At 36.3% G+C, this 24,519-nt stretch overlaps 1 protein-coding gene across 3 annotated transcripts in view; it reads left to right on the forward strand.

The window, feature by feature from the left end:
- Positions 1-644: 644 nt before the first annotated feature.
- LOC145684366 (uncharacterized) overlaps positions 645-24,519 on the forward strand; it is an 81,626-nt gene continuing 57,751 nt past the window's right edge. Inside the window, exons 1-2 of one of the 3 annotated variants that reach the window (XM_081756607.1) lie at positions 645-717; positions 10,438-10,506. In XM_081756607.1, the coding sequence (XP_081612733.1) occupies positions 10,455-10,506 (52 nt within the window). In that variant the 5' untranslated portion in view covers positions 645-717; positions 10,438-10,454. Of the gene's footprint in view, positions 718-4,956; positions 5,094-10,437; positions 10,507-24,519 lie in introns of those variants that run through there. The other 2 variants (XM_081756609.1, XM_081756606.1) reach the window with 2 other exon arrangements.

Genomic DNA, 24,519 nt, shown 5'->3' on the forward strand with positions numbered 1-24,519 from the left:
GTGACGTTTATCCTCACCAGATGGTGTTGGTCCACCCAGCGTCGTGAGGACAATTCTGGAGGTACACTCATGTCCAAAATTATTGTCGCATGTCTATAAATATGTTCTACGAATATAATTTGATAACGAATTCGCTCGGTATTTCTTATAATGTTAGTGTGTGTATAATCGGCAAAGACATGTATGTGGCAAATTTCATGTTAATAGAGTAGTAAATAAGAACGATAAAACGAAAATAAAATTTTCTTGTCCATTTAGGAACATTTTGGTTTACTGATTCTAATTTTCGTATTTATAATTCTTTACCTATGAAATTTACCACAAATATACATTTCCCGATTATACACATAGTATCAGTATTAAAAGTACTCTGCAAAATCATTATCAAATTATACGAGTATTCTTACTATAAGAAGACAGTTATAGATATGCGACAATCAGTTTGCACATGAATGTACCTGAAAGAAAGAAGTAACTACGTATGGTCTAGAAAAGCAGCATTAACGGCGAAAAAGGATCGTTTGTGCTTTCCACCTCACCACGAAGGCATGTGGTCGAAAGTCAACTGATAAGCTATAGTCCCTAACAAATGTTTGCTCAGATGTAGGCTCCTACGTTTAAGTAAAGCTCAATGCCAGAATCGCATGCTTCCTTGTTTTGACTCTGGATTTACAAATACAATCGTGTTATATTACAAATTACAATGGAGCCTGAAAGGTAAATTTCATCATTTTCTTAATGTTACAGTTGTGTGATTGCTACTAACCTGTATTCAGGATTAAAAGAGAGGGATTATCGTTCAAAAAAAGAAAATATTCAGTAAGAAAGAGGTCTAATTAGAATAGTTAAATGGTGTCAGGCAAGAAGGAAATACCACATTAAACTGTTAAACAGATTTTCGCTTTTCGAAATGCACAAGCGTCGAAAACACTTGGGTTAAAATTATTAGGGACTAGCAGCGTTCACCCCGCTTCGCTGCGGTCACCCCGGAACGCAATAAACTTTGTTACTTAGATAATTTTTACTTTTTCGCTTTCAAGTGATATGATAAAAACCATAGAAGATTGCAGTAAATCTTAACATTATATCGCCTGTCATTTATGTTAACCCGCCCCGCTTCGCTGCGGTCATCCCGGTGCTGGCATATTGTAAAAGTGTCTGTAAAAATAAGCAAATCTTTTAAAAAATTTTAAACAGAAGATTCAAGCTATTTTCCGCTGTATATCGCCTGTCATTTATGTTAACCCGCCGAGTGACACGGTCATGCGGGTTGCATATAAATACGTTTATTTTTACCTATGATGAACTAACAAAGGATTTGTGGACACCTGAATGGTCAATTATCTCAAGACACTGGTAATTAAAAATTAAAGTGATATGATAAAAACCATCTAGGGTCCAAATCCTAATAACCCCCCAAAAATGAAAGAAATTGGTTCAGCCGTATTAGCGTGATGAGCGGACAAAGGATTTTGTACGTTCTCTTTTATATATATAGATAGAGATATTTGTCATCAAAAGAGAAATTTGGTCGCGCGAAAATCATAGGGGCAAATCATTCTTCAACCAGAAATACACTAAAGTAGCAGAGAAGAGAAAACAGGTAAAACTATTTTGGCTAGAAAATCCAAATAATACAACTGTATAACATTTTATTCACATCATGCGGGAAACTTCCAAAACTTTTAGAACAAAGAAAGACTTCTTGAAAGCTTAAGATAATATACTTAAAGTTAAGAATAAAATCAAAAATATAAAATGAAATGAAATTTACGCCCCACGGTTATGCCGGGTAGGCTAAAGGAGACGGTGATTATGAGAAATGGGTGAAATGAAGAAAGAGAGAGGAAACGGGAGAACCCCGAGAAAACCCACGCACACGGTGTTTGTCCACCACAAAGTTCACTTGGCGGGGGCTGGAATCGAACCCGGGACCCCAAGCACCAGAGGTGAACGCTCTACCACTGAAAAAATCAAAAATACTCTGAATATGCATAGAGGAATCAGCAAGTTTAAGAAATGCTAACAATATCGCTCTATTATTTATCAAAGGGGATGGATCTGTTCTCACGAACATGAATTGTTCTGAGTAGATAAGAGTTTTACTAAACACTCTACAAATTACTAGAATTACTAAACACTCAACAGTTTACAAATTTACTAAACACTCATCCCAAAAATAATGTAGGCCTACATGGAGAAAAACCAAAAAATATATTGCGTATATTCCAGAGCCTAATCGACGAAAAGTAGAAATTTCTATAAAGGAATTAAGAAACACAAATGTTCGAGTGGAGACAAATTTCCCGCTGAAATTATTTTAGCTTGAGAAGGGGCTTGTACGACGAGATACACAAACTCATTCTCCTTATCTAGAACAAGGAGGAACCACTACTAGAATGAAAGAATCAATCACTGTTCCAATTCACAACAATGGCGAAAAAACTTATTGTAATAACTGTTGAGCCATCTCTCTTTTGTCAATATCTTAGAAAAACACTCACACATTCTCCTAGCAAGATTGATCGCATACCCAGATAAAATTATGGGGTCCCGGTGGCCCAGTGGTAGAGCGTTCACCTCTAGTGTATAGGGTCCTGGGTTCGATCCCAGCTCGCTCCAAGTGAGCTTTGTCGTGCAGAAACACTGTCTGCATGGGTTTTCTGGGGTTCTCCCGTTTCCTCTAACTTTTTCATCCCACTCTTACATTTATTTCTCATCACCTCCTCCTTTAACTTAGTCGGCTTACGTGGGACGCAAAACTTACAGATTTCATTTCATTTCATTTACAGATGAAATTATTGGATATTATCAACACGGATTTGGGAGAAATCAACAATCTGTTACTACATATTTACCATTATACCTTTCTAAAACATCTTTTTATTAAAAGCAGGTAACACGCTCTAGATTTCAAACCAGGTTTTATTATTATTATTATTATTATTATTATTATTATTATTATTATTATTATTATTATTATTATTATTGATTGTTCGAGAATATAAAACCAAAATGCCGTTTAGGACCTTTAGTAGAAGACAGACGATTAATGAACATAATGCTTATGAACGAATTGGTGGAATGACTATCCGGAAAGACGAAATTATTCCTAGGAAAATTATAGATACTATGTTGTCCAACACAGATTCACTTGATATGGAATGCATTCATGGACCAATCGCATCAGAGGGTAATCTGCCATTAAACCACAGTATTTTCCCATGCACATAAAAAACAAAACAGTGCTGAAAATATTCACGATCGCGACTTTAATAATAATAGCCAAATGAATGACATACACCATCTTCTTTTCATGTGTTAAGTGGGCTAAAGGTCATGACCTGGAAAAGAATGATATGCAATCACATTTTAAATTGATATTAGCACCGGGAGGTAATTGGTCACTTCTGGAATGACAAAGCCCTTGGAAGCAGAGCCGGCTCTACTATGTGTGCAATACGTGCATTTGCACGGGGCAGCAAGTTTTGAGGGGCCGCAAAAACTATCATAACTATATTATTTAAAATAAATATTTCTTGTTGGAATCAGACTTCATGATGATGGAAGTTAAATTTACTAAGCTAATCTTCTATTTGAATACTACGTTCATAAATCATGTTTCGGTAGCATTAGTTGAAGGTCACATGGACAGTGCTAAGGCAAATGGTCAAACAAATCCCATCATGAATTGCTTGATTGTTATCACTGAATTCTCGAACAGTAGCGAACACTTGTTCCATTTAGTTAGTTATCACAGTTTTCATAGAAAAACTAGTCTTCTCTTTGTCACAAACAAGTTCCTTATTATTGGAGGTGAAAACAAGTACTTTTTTAAAAAAGAAAATAACGAATGTAGAAGGAAAATTGAAGAAATAAAGATAAAAGAGCTAGTTACGCGGAAATTGCAAACTGATATATTGTGATTGAAACTCGATATTGAATTCTATAAAAAGGATTGCCTTCTTTTCTCAGCAGGTGTGTTTGCTTCATCTTCCACTAACATAGAAGATTATTACTTAAAGAAAAAGAAACAGAGAAAACAAGATTGTATTTGTAGTTTTTAGGCCTTTCTGAGTGCGAGTGCACTTACGTTGTCCATGATGGGGTAACATACTTAAAATCATGGCTTTTAAGATTTCATCTTTCTGGAGAAAGGAGGGATGTGAAATGATGACATTCTAGAGGACGGCAAATTGCCTAGGGCCGGCCCTGCTTGGAAGAAACGTTGTTTCGAACTAGCAAAAAAAAAAAAAAAAAAAAGACAAAGAAAAAGAAAGAAAGAAAAATTGATAAGTTTATAAAACGTATTAATACTATAGATATCTTTATTGTGCGTATCAAAGTCCATAATAAGCAATTGTATGTTATTTTTCTTTTCAATATTACACATATAATTTCCCTGAAGATTGTTTTATGTCAAAATGTCCTCAAAATCGTACACACCTTACTTTCTCAATGTCTCACAGGGTTGCCAAGCGTCCCGATTGTGTCGGGACTGTACCGATTTTTGACTTATTTGTCCCGCGTCCCGACCCGACTGGACACTTATCGGGACGCATATTCTCCCGCTTTATCGATTTGCAAAGTTAATTAACATTTTACTGGGCCATTTTTACTAAGGAATAACGTATTATTTTACGTGCACAGTTTTATGTATAGAATCAATTTTAGAAATTAGTGTTTTGACTCATGTTGAAAAAAAATAGTTTGCATTCATCCAGGTTCGTGTCATTCAGCTGATTATTTACACTGTTTTCAAAGAGTCGTGGTACGCGTAGTCATCGCTGGGGGACAAAAGGGAGACTCCGACAGCGATTGTCCCGCCCCGATTTTTCTTAATAAAAGTTAGCAACCCTGATGACTCATTACGTTATACGTACAGCACGCGGTACTTCTTATCTCAGCGTTCACTTCCTATCGTATTGACATAACGCATTTTTATCTTCATGACAACACAAACGAAGCAGACAAAAAAAAAAAAATATCAGAAATTAATAACGTTTCCGTTCGAGATCACTTGCCCTTTTATTACCTGTATGCAAGGATTGCTTAGAAATACTAAGTGTGTGAACACTATACGTCCACAAAAGGTAAGCAGTACATTCCTTTTTCTCTTCTAAAAATGTCAGATCACAGAAGTATACTTTATCTGAATGATCTTAATACTTATTAAATTAAGCTTTTCTTTGATGCAGCCCAAGAATGGCTATGACCGGATTTTAATTGTGAAATTTATTGGCTGTATACCGATTCTCACATCACTATTATTATTATTATTATTATTATTATTATTATTATTATTATTATTATTATTATTATTATTATTATTATTATTATTAGGATTGAAGTTCACAACTTCTTACTTAAGGGCTTTCACTACAGCCAAATTAAACTACCGCTAATTTTAGAGTTTTTCTGTAATATCTTCAAAACAAATAAAAAATTAGCTTCGTGGTGGACAAACACTGTGTGCGTGGGTTTTCTTGGGGTTCTCCCGTTTGCAACCACATTCTTGATTCAATCATTTCATTAATTTCTCATCATCACCGTCTTCTATAGCCTACACGGTGTAACCGTTCGCATCGGCGGAAATCATTGAGGGAACGGGTAAGAGCGTTCCCATATTTTTTTTTTTTTTTTAAGCGATGTTTAAAATATTCATGAAGTTGAAAAACAATGCTGTGAAGGATCAGGGGAGCAGAGTTGTCTTCAACACTGGAAGGAAGCAGATTTGAGACTTATTCTGGGGAGGGGGATGAGATTCATATTACGATAGAAGAATCTGATTTCTGAAATGAACCTGTTGTATATTGTACAGCAAGGGCAATCAATGTCATCTAACTTTCCTTTGTGGCAGTCGGATACAAATCATCACATTTCTCCCCCCAAAAAACATATTTCAAAGCAGATTATTGGCGGGGACAGTCCCCCCAATTTCCAAGATTGGAGGGGACATGTCCCCCTCATCCGCCTCGGGATTTGCTCCAGTGATCGTTGGACGTAACACTGACTTTTATATCTTTTAAGTAGCATGGTTTCTTCTGTAGATTAACAAAAGTTACTGAGTAAGAAATAATTGGTGAAGTGAAAATGTGGGAGAAAGCGGGAGGACGTCAAGAAAACCCATGGACACATGCTCTGGGATCGAACTAGAGGTTTCTTGTTCCAGACTAAGGCATCGTGTCCCTTTGTACAGATTTTTAAGTAATAACAATATAGTCAACATTGCTTGTGATTACGAAGGAAGTATCGGAGTTTCCATAACCATTTTCTTTCCTTTTTCTTCATCAGAAAGTACGGTAACTCATAGATAAGGCGCCTAGTATAAAAATCCGCCATATTCATTTCACTTAGTTTGAAGTAATCTCGCAAAACGTGCAGTGAAGCTCCATATACACGCGTACAAAGTCCCATATTTAAACTACTTTTTTGAAGGGGGTGTCCGTGACATGAAATACTGTGATCATCACACCAGGGGCTCGATCATTCTAAACTATTTTACTGGAACATATATTGGTTCGTTTAGCCAGGATTTCGTAACGGGGGGGGGGGGGCGTGATATGAAATTCTGAAGGTTCAGGAGCTTGATCAATATAAACTACTTTACTATCAACATATACTGGTTTGTTAGGACAATAAAATGAGGATATGTTGGTAAGTATTTTAATAAACTATGAAGAAATCTCAAGTAATAAAAGAAGTATTGAAAAAGATTTTACAATATTTACGTTCCTTTCTTTGTTCATTCAAATATAACAATTTTCCTTTCATTATTATCTCAACTATTATGGAAAGAACATATTATAAAAAGTACATACTCAATAGTGTCTTGTAAAATATTTTACAATATCTGCGTTCCTTTTTCTGTTGAATCAAATGCTAATAGAACTCCTTTTCCATATAAATTTTTGTTTTTATTATTCCGTAAACTACTGTCGGTTCCAAATGACAGGTTAAAGGAGCAGTAGAAAATTGTTTTTGAAATAACATGTTTGATTCTGCAAGGATACGATGGCGAAAAATTATGATAAAAAATGTCCACGCTGTTACTCAATGGTAGTATGCTTTCGGAAGCTTGAAATCTCCCTGACTAGTAGCAGAAATTCTGAGAATTCTGTAACTTTTCTAGAAATTTCTGACCTTTGTGGTGGACAAACACCGTGTACGTGGGTTTCCTCGGGGTTCTCCTGTTTCCTCCCACTTTCTTCATTCCACCATTTCATTCATCACTCATCATCACCGTCTCCTTTAGCCTAACCGGCATAACCGTGGGACGTAAAACTCAAAAATTTCATTTCATTTTTTTTTTCTAGAAATTTCAAATTCCCCTGACTCTTCCAGGATATCTCGCTCACCTCGCCACCATGTATTGCAAGTAATACAAATCTCCTTATAAGAAAGAGTAACCAAAAGCTTCCTGTAGTTTTTTTTAATTTTTTTAATTTTTAACGCTGATCTTTCTTTTTTTCATTTCATTTTGTTTCATCCTTCCTTAATTTTTTCATTTCTGGTCTCGAAGGGGAGGGGAGTCCGGACCCCCCTTGGCTACGTGCCTGTTTTAAACAAAATTCTGTTTCCATGGAATTCCTTTAGATCAAACATATAACAAGCAATATGTAACTCAATTTCGATTTAAAAAAAAAAAAAAAAAGAATTTGGAGGCTTTTCATACTAGGTGCCTTAAATGTAAGTTAGGTTAAGATCAGGAGTAAAAGTGAGGAGGGACGCGGTCCTCTCACCTCCAAAAAATATGTACGGCGTCCCCCCAGTTCCCAAAAAATTACAATGGGCAAAGATATGCAGAGAGACGGCGTGACGTCATACCGCTACCTACCGTCCCCATACCTTTACAGATCCACTTTTACCCCTGGCTAAGATACAAAGGATTCCACTGGGGCATTGCCCTTCTCCCATATTTAGAGTTTATATGAACAGTGGAGACGTACATTTGAGTTGCATTTTAACGTTTTGTATTTTACAACTTTATGCAACATCTAGGTTATGAATGACAAAACTAATTATTAACGTAATCTTGAACCACGATCAGAGCTTAAATACCCTGCACAGACATCATAGAAGATCAAACCTCACAGTAGCTGCCGTTTCCCACCATTCTATGACGCCTCCAAAACACTTGACTTACAGATCCTGCATTGGAAAATTTAGAAAAAAAAACTAATTAAAGTATTTATTTGAATACGAAATTTCTTGATGATATTTCTTACCTCTTTGAAACTTACCGATTCAGCCCAAACAGCAACCTGAAAAAATATGAATAAAAAAAATATTGTTCCTTGACTCAAAGTCTGATAAATACAGAGGTTGTTTCCGATCAATGGTGACGAAATTACACACCGTGTGCAGCACCTCCAAGCGGGAAGAGAAGGAAGTTGCCAGTTGTGTGGGCAACTTGGACCATTGACTGTGCGTGACAGGTGTGGTAAGTGTATATCGAGACAAATGCCCCGGAAAATAAGTGCTTATTGGAAGAGATACATAACTGTCCTTTCCGACGTGAACTACAGTTATAGTGTCATTATCAAACTGTGCAAAGAGCGTGGATTCACTTTTTCCAAAAATGGCATATTGCGGGTGTTGAAAGGGGCAGGTAAGGCGAGACGTGAGATGATTCTTGTAGGGCAGAAACAGGCCATCCCCGGCCTGCCTAGCCACACAAGAGCTAGTATCTGGGAAGTCGGTGCTCTTGTTATCAGGGAGAATCCACGTACACAAAGGAGCATCGCGGATCGACTACAGACATCACTGAAGACAGTACACACCATCGTTCACCGCGATATGAGGTCGGTAAAGCGAGGGAAGGGCCAAAGTACATCCAGGAACGCGGCACCAACAGTCGAAATCTGTATGAGCAGTACCTGGCCGGTGAAAAGTAGAAGTTTGTTATAACACTGGACGAGGCATATGTTTATCTGTGGATGACTGTCACAAGCCACGTGCAATTTTTACTGATCGACAGGTGCAAGGGACTGTCAAAGATGGTTTACTGAATGCAAGGAAAGTTTTGGTATAGGTTTTCTTATCATTGCTGGATACTTGTACTAGGGCAAGTTGACCATACATCGTATAGGCAAAAGTACGAAAGTGAATTCGAAATATTATCAGGCTAACGTCCTGAAACCGATTTATAGCCATGGCATTCTCTATCTCTACGGGATAGACAAGAATTGTGTGTGGGTGCATCAAGACAATACGTCAAGTCGCACATCTCGCTCAACCCGCCTCTTCCTCCAACAAATGACAGCAGAAACTGGAATGACAGCAGCCATTCCATTCACAGACATTCCAGTATAGTTTCTTGATGCGTCATCGATGGACTTTTGCGCCTTCGGCCTCTTGAAACGAGCGTTGTTTCACAGGAGACCCCGCACCGTTGAAGGGCTATGGAAAGCTGTCAGGAGAGGTGGTTGCGGCTTGACATTAGTGCCAGTCTGCTACAGTGGAAACTTCGCTTACGAGCAATTGGTCAGATGTAGGACCACCAAATAGAGCACTCTCGATGGTGGAAACATGGTTTCTCTTAAAGTAAGTGCAGGTTGAAATCAGAAAGAACCTCTGTACAAAGTAACTAGATATCAGATTTCTCAATATGGTACCCAATTTAGATATTTTGTTTAAAGTCAAAACTCGTAATATCTATATTTGATTAAAATTATTCGCTGAGCAAAACAATACTTTTAATATAAAAATTATTATTGTCTAACAATTTCGCCAACTATTCACTCTGGCTTCATCAGACACTATGAATACACAGGTAGTGTCGGCCGGGACATACTCTTGATTGAGAGATTCCTAGAGTTTCCTTATATATAGCTTTGGAACTTTCTAGTTGTCTACTCAAAGGTTCGTAAGGTTCGTACTTTAGAAATTATCCGTCGTTTGCTATTGCAATAAAAAAAAGTAGCTTTGAACGTTTGACAGTACAAAGCATTTATGGATCTGTACTACGGTTTTAAATATTTTAGCTCGTAGCAACACGGTCATTACTAGAAAGAGGCCAGAGAAAGGAATAAATTTTAGTGTCGGGAAGCCTGGGTCCCAGATCCGTGTATAGCTCCGGCACTGATAGTTCAAGCAAAATTGGGCTCCTCAATACCCTAATATCCTTACCACTTTAAAAACTAGATGAACCCTCAATTGTCATGGCACCTCTAGACTTCAGCCTTAATGGACCTTATTGTCACCCTATCTACTGATTACTCAGATTACTCACTTTCAATTTTCTGAATCTTATGTTAACGTGATGGTACTTTGGTCGACCTTAACCTGATGCTATCTGATCCCCTTATATTCAGCCGATCTGAACCTAATCTTCCATCATTCTTACACCACCTCACCAATTATCAAAACACATGACTATTGTTTGAATTATATAACATAGACTTCAAATAATGTTTTTTCTTTCCTTTCTTACAGGTTTACTGGGCCTATAAATGCATTCTTGGTGGAAGCTTTTGGTCATCTTCGCCATATTTCTAAGATGTGGTAAGAAATACGCAATATATATATACCGTGTATTTTCAAAGATTTATTGGAAGGCGTATACAAAAGTTGATTCACTTATATTGAGCCAAATTTGAATATGTCTTTTACCTAACAAATGCCGTGTTTCTACATCAGTTGTATCCGATCTCCAGGGCATCTTTAATGACTATTGCCCGGCGAGTTTCCATTATAGAAGACTGTGTTGGAGCTGGAGTATGAGTATCGCATCCAAGGATGTTATAAATAGAGGATCTGCCCATATGTATCTTCATCCTATTAAATCGATGAAGCCAAAAAAACCGAGCATCGGCACGTCTGATTGGATACTCTCGTTTCTGCCATCGTCTAATTGGCTACTTTCGTTTCCGCCAAGATTGTTGGCTCAAAACATTGCGATCCTATTCGGCAGAGTAGGGGTGGCGAAACTGTGACGTATGGCTTCAAGATTTTGTTCTAAGGGCAGATCCTCTATTTTATAAGATCCTTGATCACATCCCACTTCTCTTTACAGGCTTTCCACAGATCGGGGACGGTGTCGGACTCGACGATAGGGCAGGCGATGCTTGAGGAATTGGAAAACACAATAGTCCATTTGGATGGCATCTGAACTGGCGAAGACAAGAAAATTGTTGACATCCCAGTTTCTCTTGAATACGGCCAAAGAATTCCAGTGATGTTCTCGCCATGTGGCTGAATGCCTTGTCTTCGTGCAGTTCAAATTGCTTCGTGTCTTTTCTGTTCAATGCTGGCATTTCAGTGAGGACATGAGTCTGGTAATACTCAGCATTGATTTCCATATTTTGGTCCATTTTTCAGAGACACGGTTTGCCCCTGCACCATGCCTCAAACTTATATTTTGCTATATACTTATCAAAGCTATGGTACGTATAATGGAGGTGTTGCACGATGAATTGATACCCTTTCTTAAAATAGACGAACTGTCGCGAGATGTCATGTAGTTCATCACTGGCCATATGTCATACGGCAAAGCCATTATGCATTGGTAAAGCAAAATAGGTTCAAATTCTCCCATGGCCGGCTACGCTTCTACTTGAATCCTATAGAAAATGTTTGACTTCTTGTGCAACTAAGATTCTACAATCTGCCATACAGATAATCAAACAAACGAGTTACTTCAAGCACTCAGCGACAAATGATAGTCTGTCGCAAGGTGTCATTGGTACCATGTCACATAGGGTGTAAGCTTCACTCAGTATAAACAAGGTTCCACCCAGAACTTTTCTATTTCAAGTGTGTCCCTGACGTTGCTGTCGATGTGTGTTTTCCCGTATATCCCTCGAAACGAGAGGGGCATGTAGCTGTGGCCGACAGCTTTCAATAGTTGTATGTGGACAGGGTTACTACATTGAATTTATTTCACGAGCTTCGCTGTTATATATCTTGTTAGCCATTCTAAGTAGCCTACGATCTTCACTTGCCAAGACCAAACGACTGAATGACAAATTGGTAACACAGCTGAGGTCATTCACTTCTTTCCCCAAAGCAAAGGGAAAGATTTCCTCCTGAAGAGAGCGGCGGGGTGAGGTGAAGTGTTTCAGATATTTTCCGAGGGAACACTTGAAATAGAAAAGCTCTAGTACTATCTTCAGCATGTGGAATGATCTCTTCTATGCACTGATACGTAGCACTAACCACAAGATCATTTTTCAGGTGTCTATTTCTTATGCCAGGGTAGTGGATGTTGGAAATGATCGATATTCTTCACTTGTAATAACCAAGTATCCAAAATAACCACGTTAAACACTATTTTATCGTCTAATTATGTGATTAAGTAAAGAAAGATTATATTGATTAAATAGTAAGCACATGAAAATCACTAGGGATGCGCACGAGACAAGATTTGTGGCTGTCTCGTTTCGAAAATGTGCTGTAAAAGTGATGTCTCGACTCGAAAAATGTATATTTCTCTATTGAAAGAGCCGTGTCTCGACTCGAATTTTGTCAGGAAAATAATGTCTCGACTCGTCTCGTGCGCATCCCTAAAAATCACAGTTAGTGTTGCTTAAAATCTTCAGCAACAGACAGTGGTGATTATAATTTAGCGTTCCTTTCAGCAGCGAGGCTATATGAGACGTAGCCTGTAGTTTAACGTGAGATCCGAATCGCATGAACTCCTACCAGGAACCTTCCATCATAGAGAAACTTATAAAATAAAATATAGAGTATTTATAGGGGAAATGCCGATTACTACGTTTAATCTGTAATTAGCAACATTCGTCGATATGCACTGTTAAAAATAATTGAAAAAAAAAAAAAACATTTCTTATCTGTGCACCGAGACAATATTTTCTTAGAAATGAGATTTGACAATTCTCATTCATAGGGAAGGTAACAAGATATTTTCTCATTCCGCTTTATACTACGTCATTTACTTTTCTTCATTTTTCATTAATGAGAGATTTAAACTCTTGTTTCAAAGAAAAGATATTCTCGGTGCACAGATAAGAAATGGTTCCTCAAATTTAAGAAAGTATTTTTAACACTGTGGTGAGTGTGGTATGTGAAGTGCTAGAGCTGTTGCAAAGAGAAAATGAAATTTTGATTATAACAAAAAAAAAAAAAAAAAAAAAAACTTCTTTTTGCTCTTCAATAGGATTTAATCTGATCTCAAGATATTGTACAAATGATTACTAGAATAAATCAAAAGTAATTAAGCATATCGAGAGGCATGTACATGTAGTATTAAGCCCGAAGGTAGGTGTGTGTGTGTGCTGGAGTTCACATGAAGCTGGTGAGAACATTGCATCAGTGTTGTCAAACTCAAGGTTGTGACAGGAACGTTCAGATGGCGCGGCCATGCTTGACCGATCCAAACAACTATTGTAGTTTTTACCATGCCTACAAGTTAGACCCAGATATTGCTCATTTAGGTGAGTGACTTAAATGTGTAAAATGTGTCCGTTGGTGCCAGGAAGAATGTGTAACAAGATCTGCGAAAAACAAGAAATTCTTTGTTTGTGGCAGATACTAAAGATGCCATAGACGTTCAAACTAAGTAAGAATAATGTGTCAACTTCTATCGTAACCATAACTTAGTACTATGCTTCAACAACGCCTGTATTTACTCACATTATCATTACTTTTTATTATTATCAATACTAGTATGCACAGGTGAGATTTTTTTATTCCATGCATTTGACTTATTTCGCATACACATTTGGTTTGTATTTTACATTACTATGTAGTTGTTTATAATTACAATTGATTATTGTAATTGTACATATATCAATTGATTTATTAATATTCTTACATATCTGTTTCTTCCCGTTGTGTGCAATATTGCCCCAATTTTAAGGTAAAATGCACGCTTTGAGTACTTCACTTAAAATCAATATTATCAACCCTACATTACAGGTACTTTGAAATTATGCACAAATTATGGTAAAAGAAAAACCAAAGTATAATATGAACAATTTTCATGTAGATTACTCTTCTCGTCTTAAAGTTATGATAATTAATTCCTTACTATGTGTACGTATTGCCCCAAGTGACTATAAATTTATTAGTCTCATGTAATTTAGAATTTATTAGTCTCATGTAATTTAGAATTTATTAGTCTCATGTAATTTAGAATTTATTAGTCTCATGTAATTTAGAATTTATTAGTCTCATGTAATTTAGAATTTATTAGTCTCATGTAATTTAGAATTTATTAGTCTCATGTAATTTAGAATTTATTAGTCTCATGTAATTTAGAATTTATTAGTCTCATGTAATTTAGAATTTATTAGTCTCATGCAATTTAGAATTTATTAGTCTCATGTAATTTAGAATTTATTAGTCTCATGCAATTTAGAATTTATTAGTCTCATGCAATTTAGAATTTATTAGTCTCATGTAATTTACAATTTCACATAAATTATGAGGGTCATTCCATAAGTCGTTAGAAAATCAGAAAGATGACAGTTGTAGAATCGAAAATGCAGCGTCATTCCTCATTAGACTTTTGTTAGTTTCAGTTATACCCGTCACGTGGTTTCATTGTCATAGCTGATTGAAGAAACAAACTTGTGTTTATTTAGAAAAAATTGGAAAGAAATTAGTTCCGTGCGGTTATTAAACATTTCTATTTAAAAAGATTTAACACCGAAAGAGATCAAAACTGAGTTGGATGAAATTCATGACACATCTGTTTTCGTGTTCGCAACTGTTTACAATTGGGTAAATGAGTTTAAACATGGCTGTGCATCAATAAATGATTAACATCGTTCGGGAGGTCCAGTCAAAGTGAGTAGTAATCGCATGACTTGGCCTAACTTTGGACTTTGACCCCGACCTTTGTGACGTCATAGGTCAAAGGTCAATGACCTTGGCCCGGGGTCAATGACCTAGGGGTACCTAGGACCACCCCCTCTAAATTTTGGCAGGGGTACTTTGGCCCACCCCCTAAATTTTGGCAGGGGTACATAGGACCACCCCCCTTAAATTTTGGAAATTGCCAAATCTAAAAATTGGGTGTGGTAGCCTAGGACCATAGTATGTACCTCTATCAGTATTGGGTGTCTATGTCGTTCCCTTTCATGGGTAAAAAATTGCCAAAAATTGAATTTTCGGAGGTTTTTGACCTAATTTATCTCCTTGGATGAGGTGTTTTTACCCTATATGGCTATATGGGCGTATACAGGGGTCCATTACCTTTCATAAGACATGGGTATATTAATGCACCCCTTGAAAAATTTGGGAGGAGTACCTTGGCCCACCCCTTAAATTTTGGAAATTGCCCAATTTAAACATTGGGTATTATAGTACAGGACCCTAATATGTATCATGATAAATTTGGGTGGTCCACCTCGTCCCCTTTTAGGGGTACAAAATTGCCAAAAATATAAACGTAAGCAATACGTTATACCACGTGTTTGGTTTTCGGCTTAATTTATCTCCTTGGATGAGGTCCTATTACCTTATATAGTTATAAGGGCGTATACAGGGGTCCATTCCCTTTCATAAGACATAGGTATATTAATGCACCCCTTGAAAAATTTGTGAGGGGTACCTTGGCCCACCCCTTAAATTTTGGAAATTGCCAAATCTAAAAATTGGGTGTGGTAGCCTAGGACCATAGTATGTACCTCTATCAGTATTGGGGGTCTATGTCGTTCCCTTTCATGTGTAAAAAAATTGCCAAAAAATTCAAATTTCGGGGGTTTTTGACCTAATTTATCCCCTTTGATGAAGTGTTATTACCCTATATGGTTATATGGGCGTATACAGGGGTCCATTAGCTTTCATAACATATGGGTATATTAATGCACCCCTTGAAAATTTTGGGAGGGGTACCTTGGCCCACCCCTTAAGTTTTGGAAATTGCCCAATTTAAACATTTGGCATTATAGTATAGGACGCTAATATGGATCACTATAAATTTGGGTGGTCCACCTCGTTCCCTTTTAGGGGTACAAAATTGCCAAAATATAAACTTAAGCAATACGTTATACCACGTGTTTTGTTTCGACCTAAGTTATCCCTTTGATGAGGTGTTATTACCCTATATGGTTATATGGGCGTATACAGGGGTCCATTACCTTTCATAAGACATGGGTATATTAATGCACCCCTTTAAAAATTTGGGAGGGGTACCTTGGCCCACCCCTTCATTTTTAGAAATTGCCCAATTTAAACATTTGGTATTATAGTATAGGACGCTAATATGGATCACTATAAATTTGGGTGGTCCACCTCGTTCCCTTTTAGGGGTACAAAATTGCCAAATTTTAGTACAACCACGTGTTTGGTTTTTAACCTAATTTATCTCCTTGGATGAGGTCCTATTACCTTATATGGTTATATGGTCATGTATAGGTGTTCATTCCCTATCATAAGACATAGGTACATTGGTGCACCCCTTTAAATTTTTAGGAGGGGGTACCCTGGCCCACCCCTTCAATTTCAGAAATTCTCCAATTTAAGCATTTGGTATTATAGTACAGGACCTCATTATGTATCATGATAAATTTGGATGGTCCATCTCGTTCCCTTTCATGGGTACGGAATTGCCAAATTTAGGTACAACCACGTGTTTGGTTTTTGATTTAATTTATTCCCTTGGATGAGGTCCTATTACCTTATATGGTTATATGGTCATGTATAGGGGTCCATTTCCTATCATAAGACATAGGTACATTTTTGCACGCCTTTAAATTTTTTGGGAGAGGTACCTTCGCCCACCCCTTTAATTTTGGAAATTGTTCAATTTAAACATTTGGTATTACAGTATAGGACCCTAATATGGATCACTATAAATTTGGGTGGTCCACCTCGTTCCCTTTTTAGGGGTACAAAATTGCCAAAATATAAACGTAAGCAATACGTTGTACCACGTGTTTGGTTTTTGACCTAATTTATCTCCTTGGATGAGGTCCTATTACCTTATATGGTTATATTGTAATGTATAGGTGTTCATTTCCTATCATAAGACATAGGTACATTGGTGCATCCCTTTCAATTTTAGGAGAGGTACGTACCTTGGCCCGCCCCTTAAATTTTGGAATTTTTTTGATTTAAGCATTCGGTATTATAGTACAGGACCTTAATATGTATCATGATAAATTTGGATGGTCCACATCGTCCACTTTCATGGGTACGAAATTGCCAAAATATAAACGTAAGCAATACGTTGTACCACGTGTTTGACATTTTGACCCAATTTATCTCTTGGATGAGGTCCTATTACCTTATATGTTTATATGGTTATGTATAGGGGTCTATTCCCTATCATAATACATAGGTACATTTGTGCACCCCTTTAAAATTTATTAGGGGTACCTTGGCCCATCCCTTAAATTTTAGAAATTGCTCATTTTATATATTTGGTATTATAGTACTGGACCCTAACATGTATTATGATAAATTTGGGTGGTTTACCTCGTTTCTCTTTCATGGGTACATGTTATATGGGTATGTACAGAGGTTTATTACCTTTATATGTTTATGTTCCCTTTTAAATTTGGGGAATTATCAAATAACAAAATTCGGTAAACCTTTTTCTAGGACCCATTGTAGATGTTGGTGTTCCTCTTATGGCCAAATATTCAAAATTTAAAGGTTATTGACCGGCTTTATTATTGAATAAGTACAGGATTTATTACTTTTTCATAACACACAGGTGTATTTGTGTACCAATCTTAAATTTTGGGAGGGGTACATTTCTTATTGTCATATCAATAATTGGTAATGGTTCTTAAAATTGGATAGTATCTCATTCATTGGGTAAATCATTGTGAAATATGAGTATGATCACGTAATCAGTTATTGACCTATGATGGAATTAGGAGTCCAGGACATTGGAACATTGAAACTTTGTAGGATAATTTGAGAATTGCGTTATTGGTTTTGGTTATTCCCGCCAAATATAAACGTAAGCAATACGATGTACCACGTGATTGACCTTGATGAGGTAGTGTACAGGGATACATAGCTAACCTTATTGATTCTTATGACTCATAGTCTTAAGGGAATACATGCTACAACACTGACAAAGTTATTGTTGATGCAATTTGATTGGTTGATCACTATCTTTCGTGCAATCTGATTGGTTGATCACTATCTTTCGTGCAATCTGATTGGTTGATGATTTTCAAATCTTTGCTGTATTCAGTTTTAAGTTTTGTTTAACATTTAAAAATCTTGGTTTCGTTCAACATTTTGCACTCACTGATAAATATGATCAAAACCGTTTATTTGTTAATCGAATAGTTAAAAACCGGATAAAGTTTGACGGTTAACCGTGAAACGTAAAATTTTTTTAGTTTGAAATTTTTTTGCTTGAAATTTTTTGTTTGAAAATTTTTTCGTTTCCCAATTTTTTTGTTTCAAAATTTTGTTTGAGATTTTTTCGTTTGAAATTTTTGTTTGAAATTTGTTTCAAAATTTTTTTGAAAATTTTTGTTCGAAAATTTTGTTGCAAAATTTTTGTTTTGAAATTTTTCGTTTCCAAATTTTTTTGTTTAAAATTTTTGTTTCAAAATTTTTTTTTGTTTTAAAATTTTTTGTTTAAAATTTTTCGTTTCCAAATTTTTTGTTTTGAAATTTTTTGTTTCAAAATTTTGTTTGAAATTTTTTTCGCTTCAAAATTTTGTTTGAATTTGTTTCGTTTGAATTTTTTTCGTTTCAAAATTTTGTTTCAAAGATTTTTGTTTGAAAGTTTGTGCACTCATTAGTAAAGAACCAGAACTGTTAGAACAAAAACCTCTGGCAACATTGTGGTGCAATAGTACACATCAGAACATGATAATGCAACGTCATCAGTTTTGCATCATATATAAGTATCGTTCGCGTTAGTATTCATGATAACATCATCATGGCTACTTGTCTGCAGTTTCTAAACACACGTGATGTGATGAAATCATTTACCAAGATTACTGATTTACAACAGAATGTACCTTATAGAATCTTAGCTAGCCAAACGATCCCTACAAAGTTTGGATTAAGAATCGTAGTGAAGCTTGAAAATGATAAGAATATAATTTTACCAGCAAGATATTTTCCCATGGAGGCATCAAAACAAGAAGAACTGCTGCGTTTCTTAAATACTGGATCTGTATCTTTATGTTACAAAGGATTCTTGGGTCTAAGTCATCAATTTGAATTTAGTACATAGCCGGATTCGTCAGCCATTGTGATGAAATCATGAATTCAAACATCAACACGTCAGACATAGTTGTATGAATTTGGTTGGTCAGCATGACGTCAGTAACTGTGATGAAATCATGAATTCAAATGTCAGCACATTCCTTTCCAATGACGTCAGTCGTAGTTCTATAAATCAACCAATACCGTGAAATCATTTGAGCAAGTGTTTTTCAGGAGGAAAGATGTGTACTTCTAACGATAAAGAGTTCATCTTCGCAAGCTATTATCCAATAAATATATTTCAAACAAAACATGTGATGATTGGTATCAGTGCTAGAACATTTGAACCAGTGATTCGATTGGGCAAAGCAGAACAATTTGGTGTACAACTGACCTGTGAAGAATGGCAAATATTATGTTCACGAATCGACCAAATGAACGATTATTTTCATGATGAGCTAAATGTGACCATAGTCAAATCATTAGGCTCAAATCATGAAGTGGTGATGCGTACAGTCCTCGAAGAGAAGATGGTGCTGTTACGTAAAAAGAGTACATTCCATGTCCCTCGCAATATGGTGTATCTAACACAAACGGAATGGAACAAATTCATCAGCGTATTTCAGTGTGTGAAACATGCAGTGGAAGTGTGCAACAAAACTAGTATATTCCTGAAAAAGTACTATTTTGAAAAATGTGTTATGCATATTGTACAACATGTATCTAGATATTGTGATGGTTGTCAACATCGTTCGTGGGTGCATACCTGCATTGATAAACAGTTTATTTGTGATCAAATGGGCATTGAGTTTCCACCAATTGATATTGCAATAGACCTTAAAAGACTTCAACTGGGATTAAAATTATATGCTAAAGACAAACTAGTGCAAGAAGTTCAAAATACATTGTATCGACAATATCCAGAACCACTATCTGGTATGGATGTATGTGGAGTGTAATAAAATGATCCATTTCAATGAATTGTGTTTTTTTCATTTCAAGTACAACCCTATGTTCTGACGTGTACTATTGCACCACAATGTTGCCAGAGGTTTTAGTTCTAACAGTTCCGGTTCTTTACTAATGAGTGCACAAACTTTCAAACAAAAATCTTTGAAACAAAATTTTGAAACGAAAAAAATTCAAACGAAACAAATTCAAACAAAATTTTGAAGCGAAAAAAATTTCAAACAAAATTTTGAAACAAAAAATTTCAAAACAAAAAATTTAGAAACGAAAAATTTTAAACAAAAAATTTTAAAACAAAAAAATTTTTGAAACAAAAATTTTAAACAAAAAAAAATTTGGAAACGAAAAATTTCAAAACAAAAATTTTGCAACAAAATTTTCGAACAAAAATTTTCAAACAAAAAATTTTGAAACAAATTTCAAACAAAAATTTCAAACGAAAAAATCTCAAACAAAATTTTGAAACAAAAAAATTTGGAAACGAAAAAATTTTCAAACAAAAAATTTCAAGCAAAAAAATTTCAAACTAAAAAATTTTACGTTTCACGGTTAACCGTCAAACTTTATCCGGTTTTTAACTATTCGATTAACAAATAAACGGTTTTGATCATATTTATCAGTGAGTGCAAAATGTTGAACGAAACCAAGATTTTTAAATGTTAAACAAAACTTAAAACTGAATACAGCAAAGATTTGAAAATCATCAACCAATCAGATTGCACGAAAGATAGTGATCAACCAATCAGATTGCACGAAAGATAGTGATCAACCAATCAGATTGCATCAACAATAACTTTGTCAGTGTTGTAGCATGTATTCCCTTAAGACTATGAGTCATAAGAATCAATAAGGTTAGCTATGTATCCCTGTACACTACCTCATCAAGGTCAATCACGTGGTACATCGTATTGCTTACGTTTATATTTGGCGGGAATAACCAAAACCAATAACGCAATTCTCAAATTATCCTACAAAGTTTCAATGTTCCAATGTCCTGGACTCCTAATTCCATCATAGGTCAATAACTGATTACGTGATCATACTCATATTTCACAATGATTTACCCAATGAATGAGATACTATCCAATTTTAAGAACCATTACCAATTATTGATATGACAATAAGAAATGTACCCCTCCCAAAATTTAAGATTGGTACACAAATACACCTGTGTGTTATGAAAAAGTAATAAATCCTGTACTTATTCAATAATAAAGCCGGTCAATAACCTTTAAATTTTGAATATTTGGCCATAAGAGGAACACCAACATCTACAATGGGTCCTAGAAAAAGGTTTACCGAATTTTGTTATTTGATAATTCCCCAAATTTAAAAGGGAACATAAACATATAAAGGTAATAAACCTCTGTACATACCCATATAACATGTACCCATGAAAGAGAAACGAGGTAAACCACCCAAATTTATCATAATACATGTTAGGGTCCAGTACTATAATACCAAATATATAAAATGAGCAATTTCTAAAATTTAAGGGATGAGCCAAGGTACCCCTAATAAATTTTAAAGGGGTGCACAAATGTACCTATGTATTATGATAGGGAATAGACCCCTATACATAACCATATAAACATATAAGGTAATAGGACCTCATCCAAGAGATAAATTGGGTCAAAATGTCAAACACGTGGTACAACGTATTGCTTACGTTTATATTTTGGCAATTTCGTACCCATGAAAGTGGACGATGTGGACCATCCAAATTTATCATGATACATATTAAGGTCCTGTACTATAATACCGAATGCTTAAATCAAAAAAATTCCAAAATTTAAGGGGCGGGCCAAGGTACGTACCTCTCCTAAAATTGAAAGGGATGCACCAATGTACCTATGTCTTATGATAGGAAATGAACACCTATACATTACAATATAACCATATAAGGTAATAGGACCTCATCCAAGGAGATAAATTAGGTCAAAAACCAAACACGTGGTACAACGTATTGCTTACGTTTATATTTTGGCAATTTTGTACCCCTAAAAAGGGAACGAGGTGGACCACCCAAATTTATAGTGATCCATATTAGGGTCCTATACTGTAATACCAAATGTTTAAATTGAACAATTTCCAAAATTAAAGGGGTGGGCGAAGGTACCTCTCCCAAAAAATTTAAAGGCGTGCAAAAATGTACCTATGTCTTATGATAGGAAATGGACCCCTATACATGACCATATAACCATATAAGGTAATAGGACCTCATCCAAGGGAATAAATTAAATCAAAAACCAAACACGTGGTTGTACCTAAATTTGGCAATTCCGTACCCATGAAAGGGAACGAGATGGACCATCCAAATTTATCATGATACATAATGAGGTCCTGTACTATAATACCAAATGCTTAAATTGGAGAATTTCTGAAATTGAAGGGGTGGGCCAGGGTACCCCCTCCTAAAAATTTAAAGGGGTGCACCAATGTACCTATGTCTTATGATAGGGAATGAACACCTATACATGACCATATAACCATATAAGGTAATAGGACCTCATCCAAGGAGATAAATTAGGTTAAAAACCAAACACGTGGTTGTACTAAAATTTGGCAATTTTGTACCCCTAAAAGGGAACGAGGTGGACCACCCAAATTTATAGTGATCCATATTAGCGTCCTATACTATAATACCAAATGTTTAAATTGGGCAATTTCTAAAAATGAAGGGGTGGGCCAAGGTACCCCTCCCAAATTTTTAAAGGGGTGCATTAATATACCCATGTCTTATGAAAGGTAATGGACCCCTGTATACGCCCATATAACCATATAGGGTAATAACACCTCATCAAAGGGATAACTTAGGTCGAAACAAAACACGTGGTATAACGTATTGCTTACGTTTATATTTTGGCAATTTTGTACCCCTAAAAGGGAACGAGGTGGACCACCCAAATTTATAGTGATCCATATTAGCGTCCTATACTATAATACCAAATGTTTAAATTGGGCAATTTCCAAAACTTAAGGGGTGGGCCAAGGTACCCCTCCCAAAATTTTCAAGGGGTGCATTAATATACCCATATGTTATGAAAGCTAATGGACCCCTGTATACGCCCATATAACCATATAGGGTAATAACACTTCATCAAAGGGGATAAATTAGGTCAAAAACCCCCGAAATTTGAATTTTTTGGCAATTTTTTTACACATGAAAGGGAACGACATAGACCCCCAATACTGATAGAGGTACATACTATGGTCCTAGGCTACCACACCCAATTTTTAGATTTGGCAATTTCCAAAATTTAAGGGGTGGGCCAAGGTACCCCTCCCAAATTTTTCAAGGGGTGCATTAATATACCTATGTCTTATGAAAGGGAATGGACCCCTGTATACGCCCTTATAACTATATAAGGTAATAGGACCTCATCCAAGGAGATAAATTAAGCCGAAAACCAAACACGTGGTATAACGTATTGCTTACGTTTATATTTTTGGCAATTTTGTACCCCTAAAAGGGGACGAGGTGGACCACCCAAATTTATCATGATACATATTAGGGTCCTGTACTATAATACCCAATGTTTAAATTGGGCAATTTCCAAAATTTAAGGGGTGGGCCAAGGTACTCCTCCCAAATTTTTCAAGGGGTGCATTAATATACCCATGTCTTATGAAAGGTAATGGACCCCTGTATACGCCCATATAGCCATATAGGGTAAAAACACCTCATCCAAGGAGATAAATTAGGTCAAAAACCTCCGAAAATTCAATTTTTGGCAATTTTTTACCCATGAAAGGGAACGACATAGACACCCAATACTGATAGAGGTACATACTATGGTCCTAGGCTACCACACCCAATTTTTAGATTTGGCAATTTCCAAAATTTAAGGGGGGTGGTCCTATGTACCCCTGCCAAAATTTAGGGGGTGGGCCAAAGTACCCCTGCCAAAATTTAGAGGGGGTGGTCCTAGGTACCCCTAGGTCATTGACCCCGGGCCAAGGTCATTGACCTTTGACCTATGACGTCACAAAGGTCGGGGTCAAAGTCCAAAGTTAGGCCAAGTCATGCGATTACTACTAAGTGACTTCCTCCGAAATGATTGACCAAATCTTAAATATGGTTTTAAGTGATCGACGATCAAAGTGCGCGAAATAGTTGAGGCCACAGGCATATCACAAAGTATAGTACTTTCAAACTTTGCACGAAAAATTATGTTTGAAAAACATCTCGGCAAGATGGGTGCCTCAGTAGAGAATGGACGTAGTCAGTCCTGTGATCAACTCCGAGGCCGCTTGAACGCTTTTTCGTCGCAATTCCGACCAGTTTTGCGTCGATACCTAACACCGAACGAGACATGGATATATTACTACACTCCAAAAGCAAAGAAACAGTCTAAATAGTGGGGTTTTTAAAGGTGATCCAGCTCCGAAGAAGACGAAGACAATGAAATCGGCCGACAAGGTAATGGCCACAGTTTTTTTGGAATGTACGCG

The sequence above is a fragment of the Thermobia domestica genome, chromosome 4 (genome assembly GCF_964235325.1).
Source record: "Thermobia domestica chromosome 4, izTheDome1.hap1.1, whole genome shotgun sequence".
In the NCBI taxonomy this organism is placed as follows: Eukaryota; Metazoa; Arthropoda; class Insecta; order Zygentoma; family Lepismatidae; genus Thermobia; species Thermobia domestica.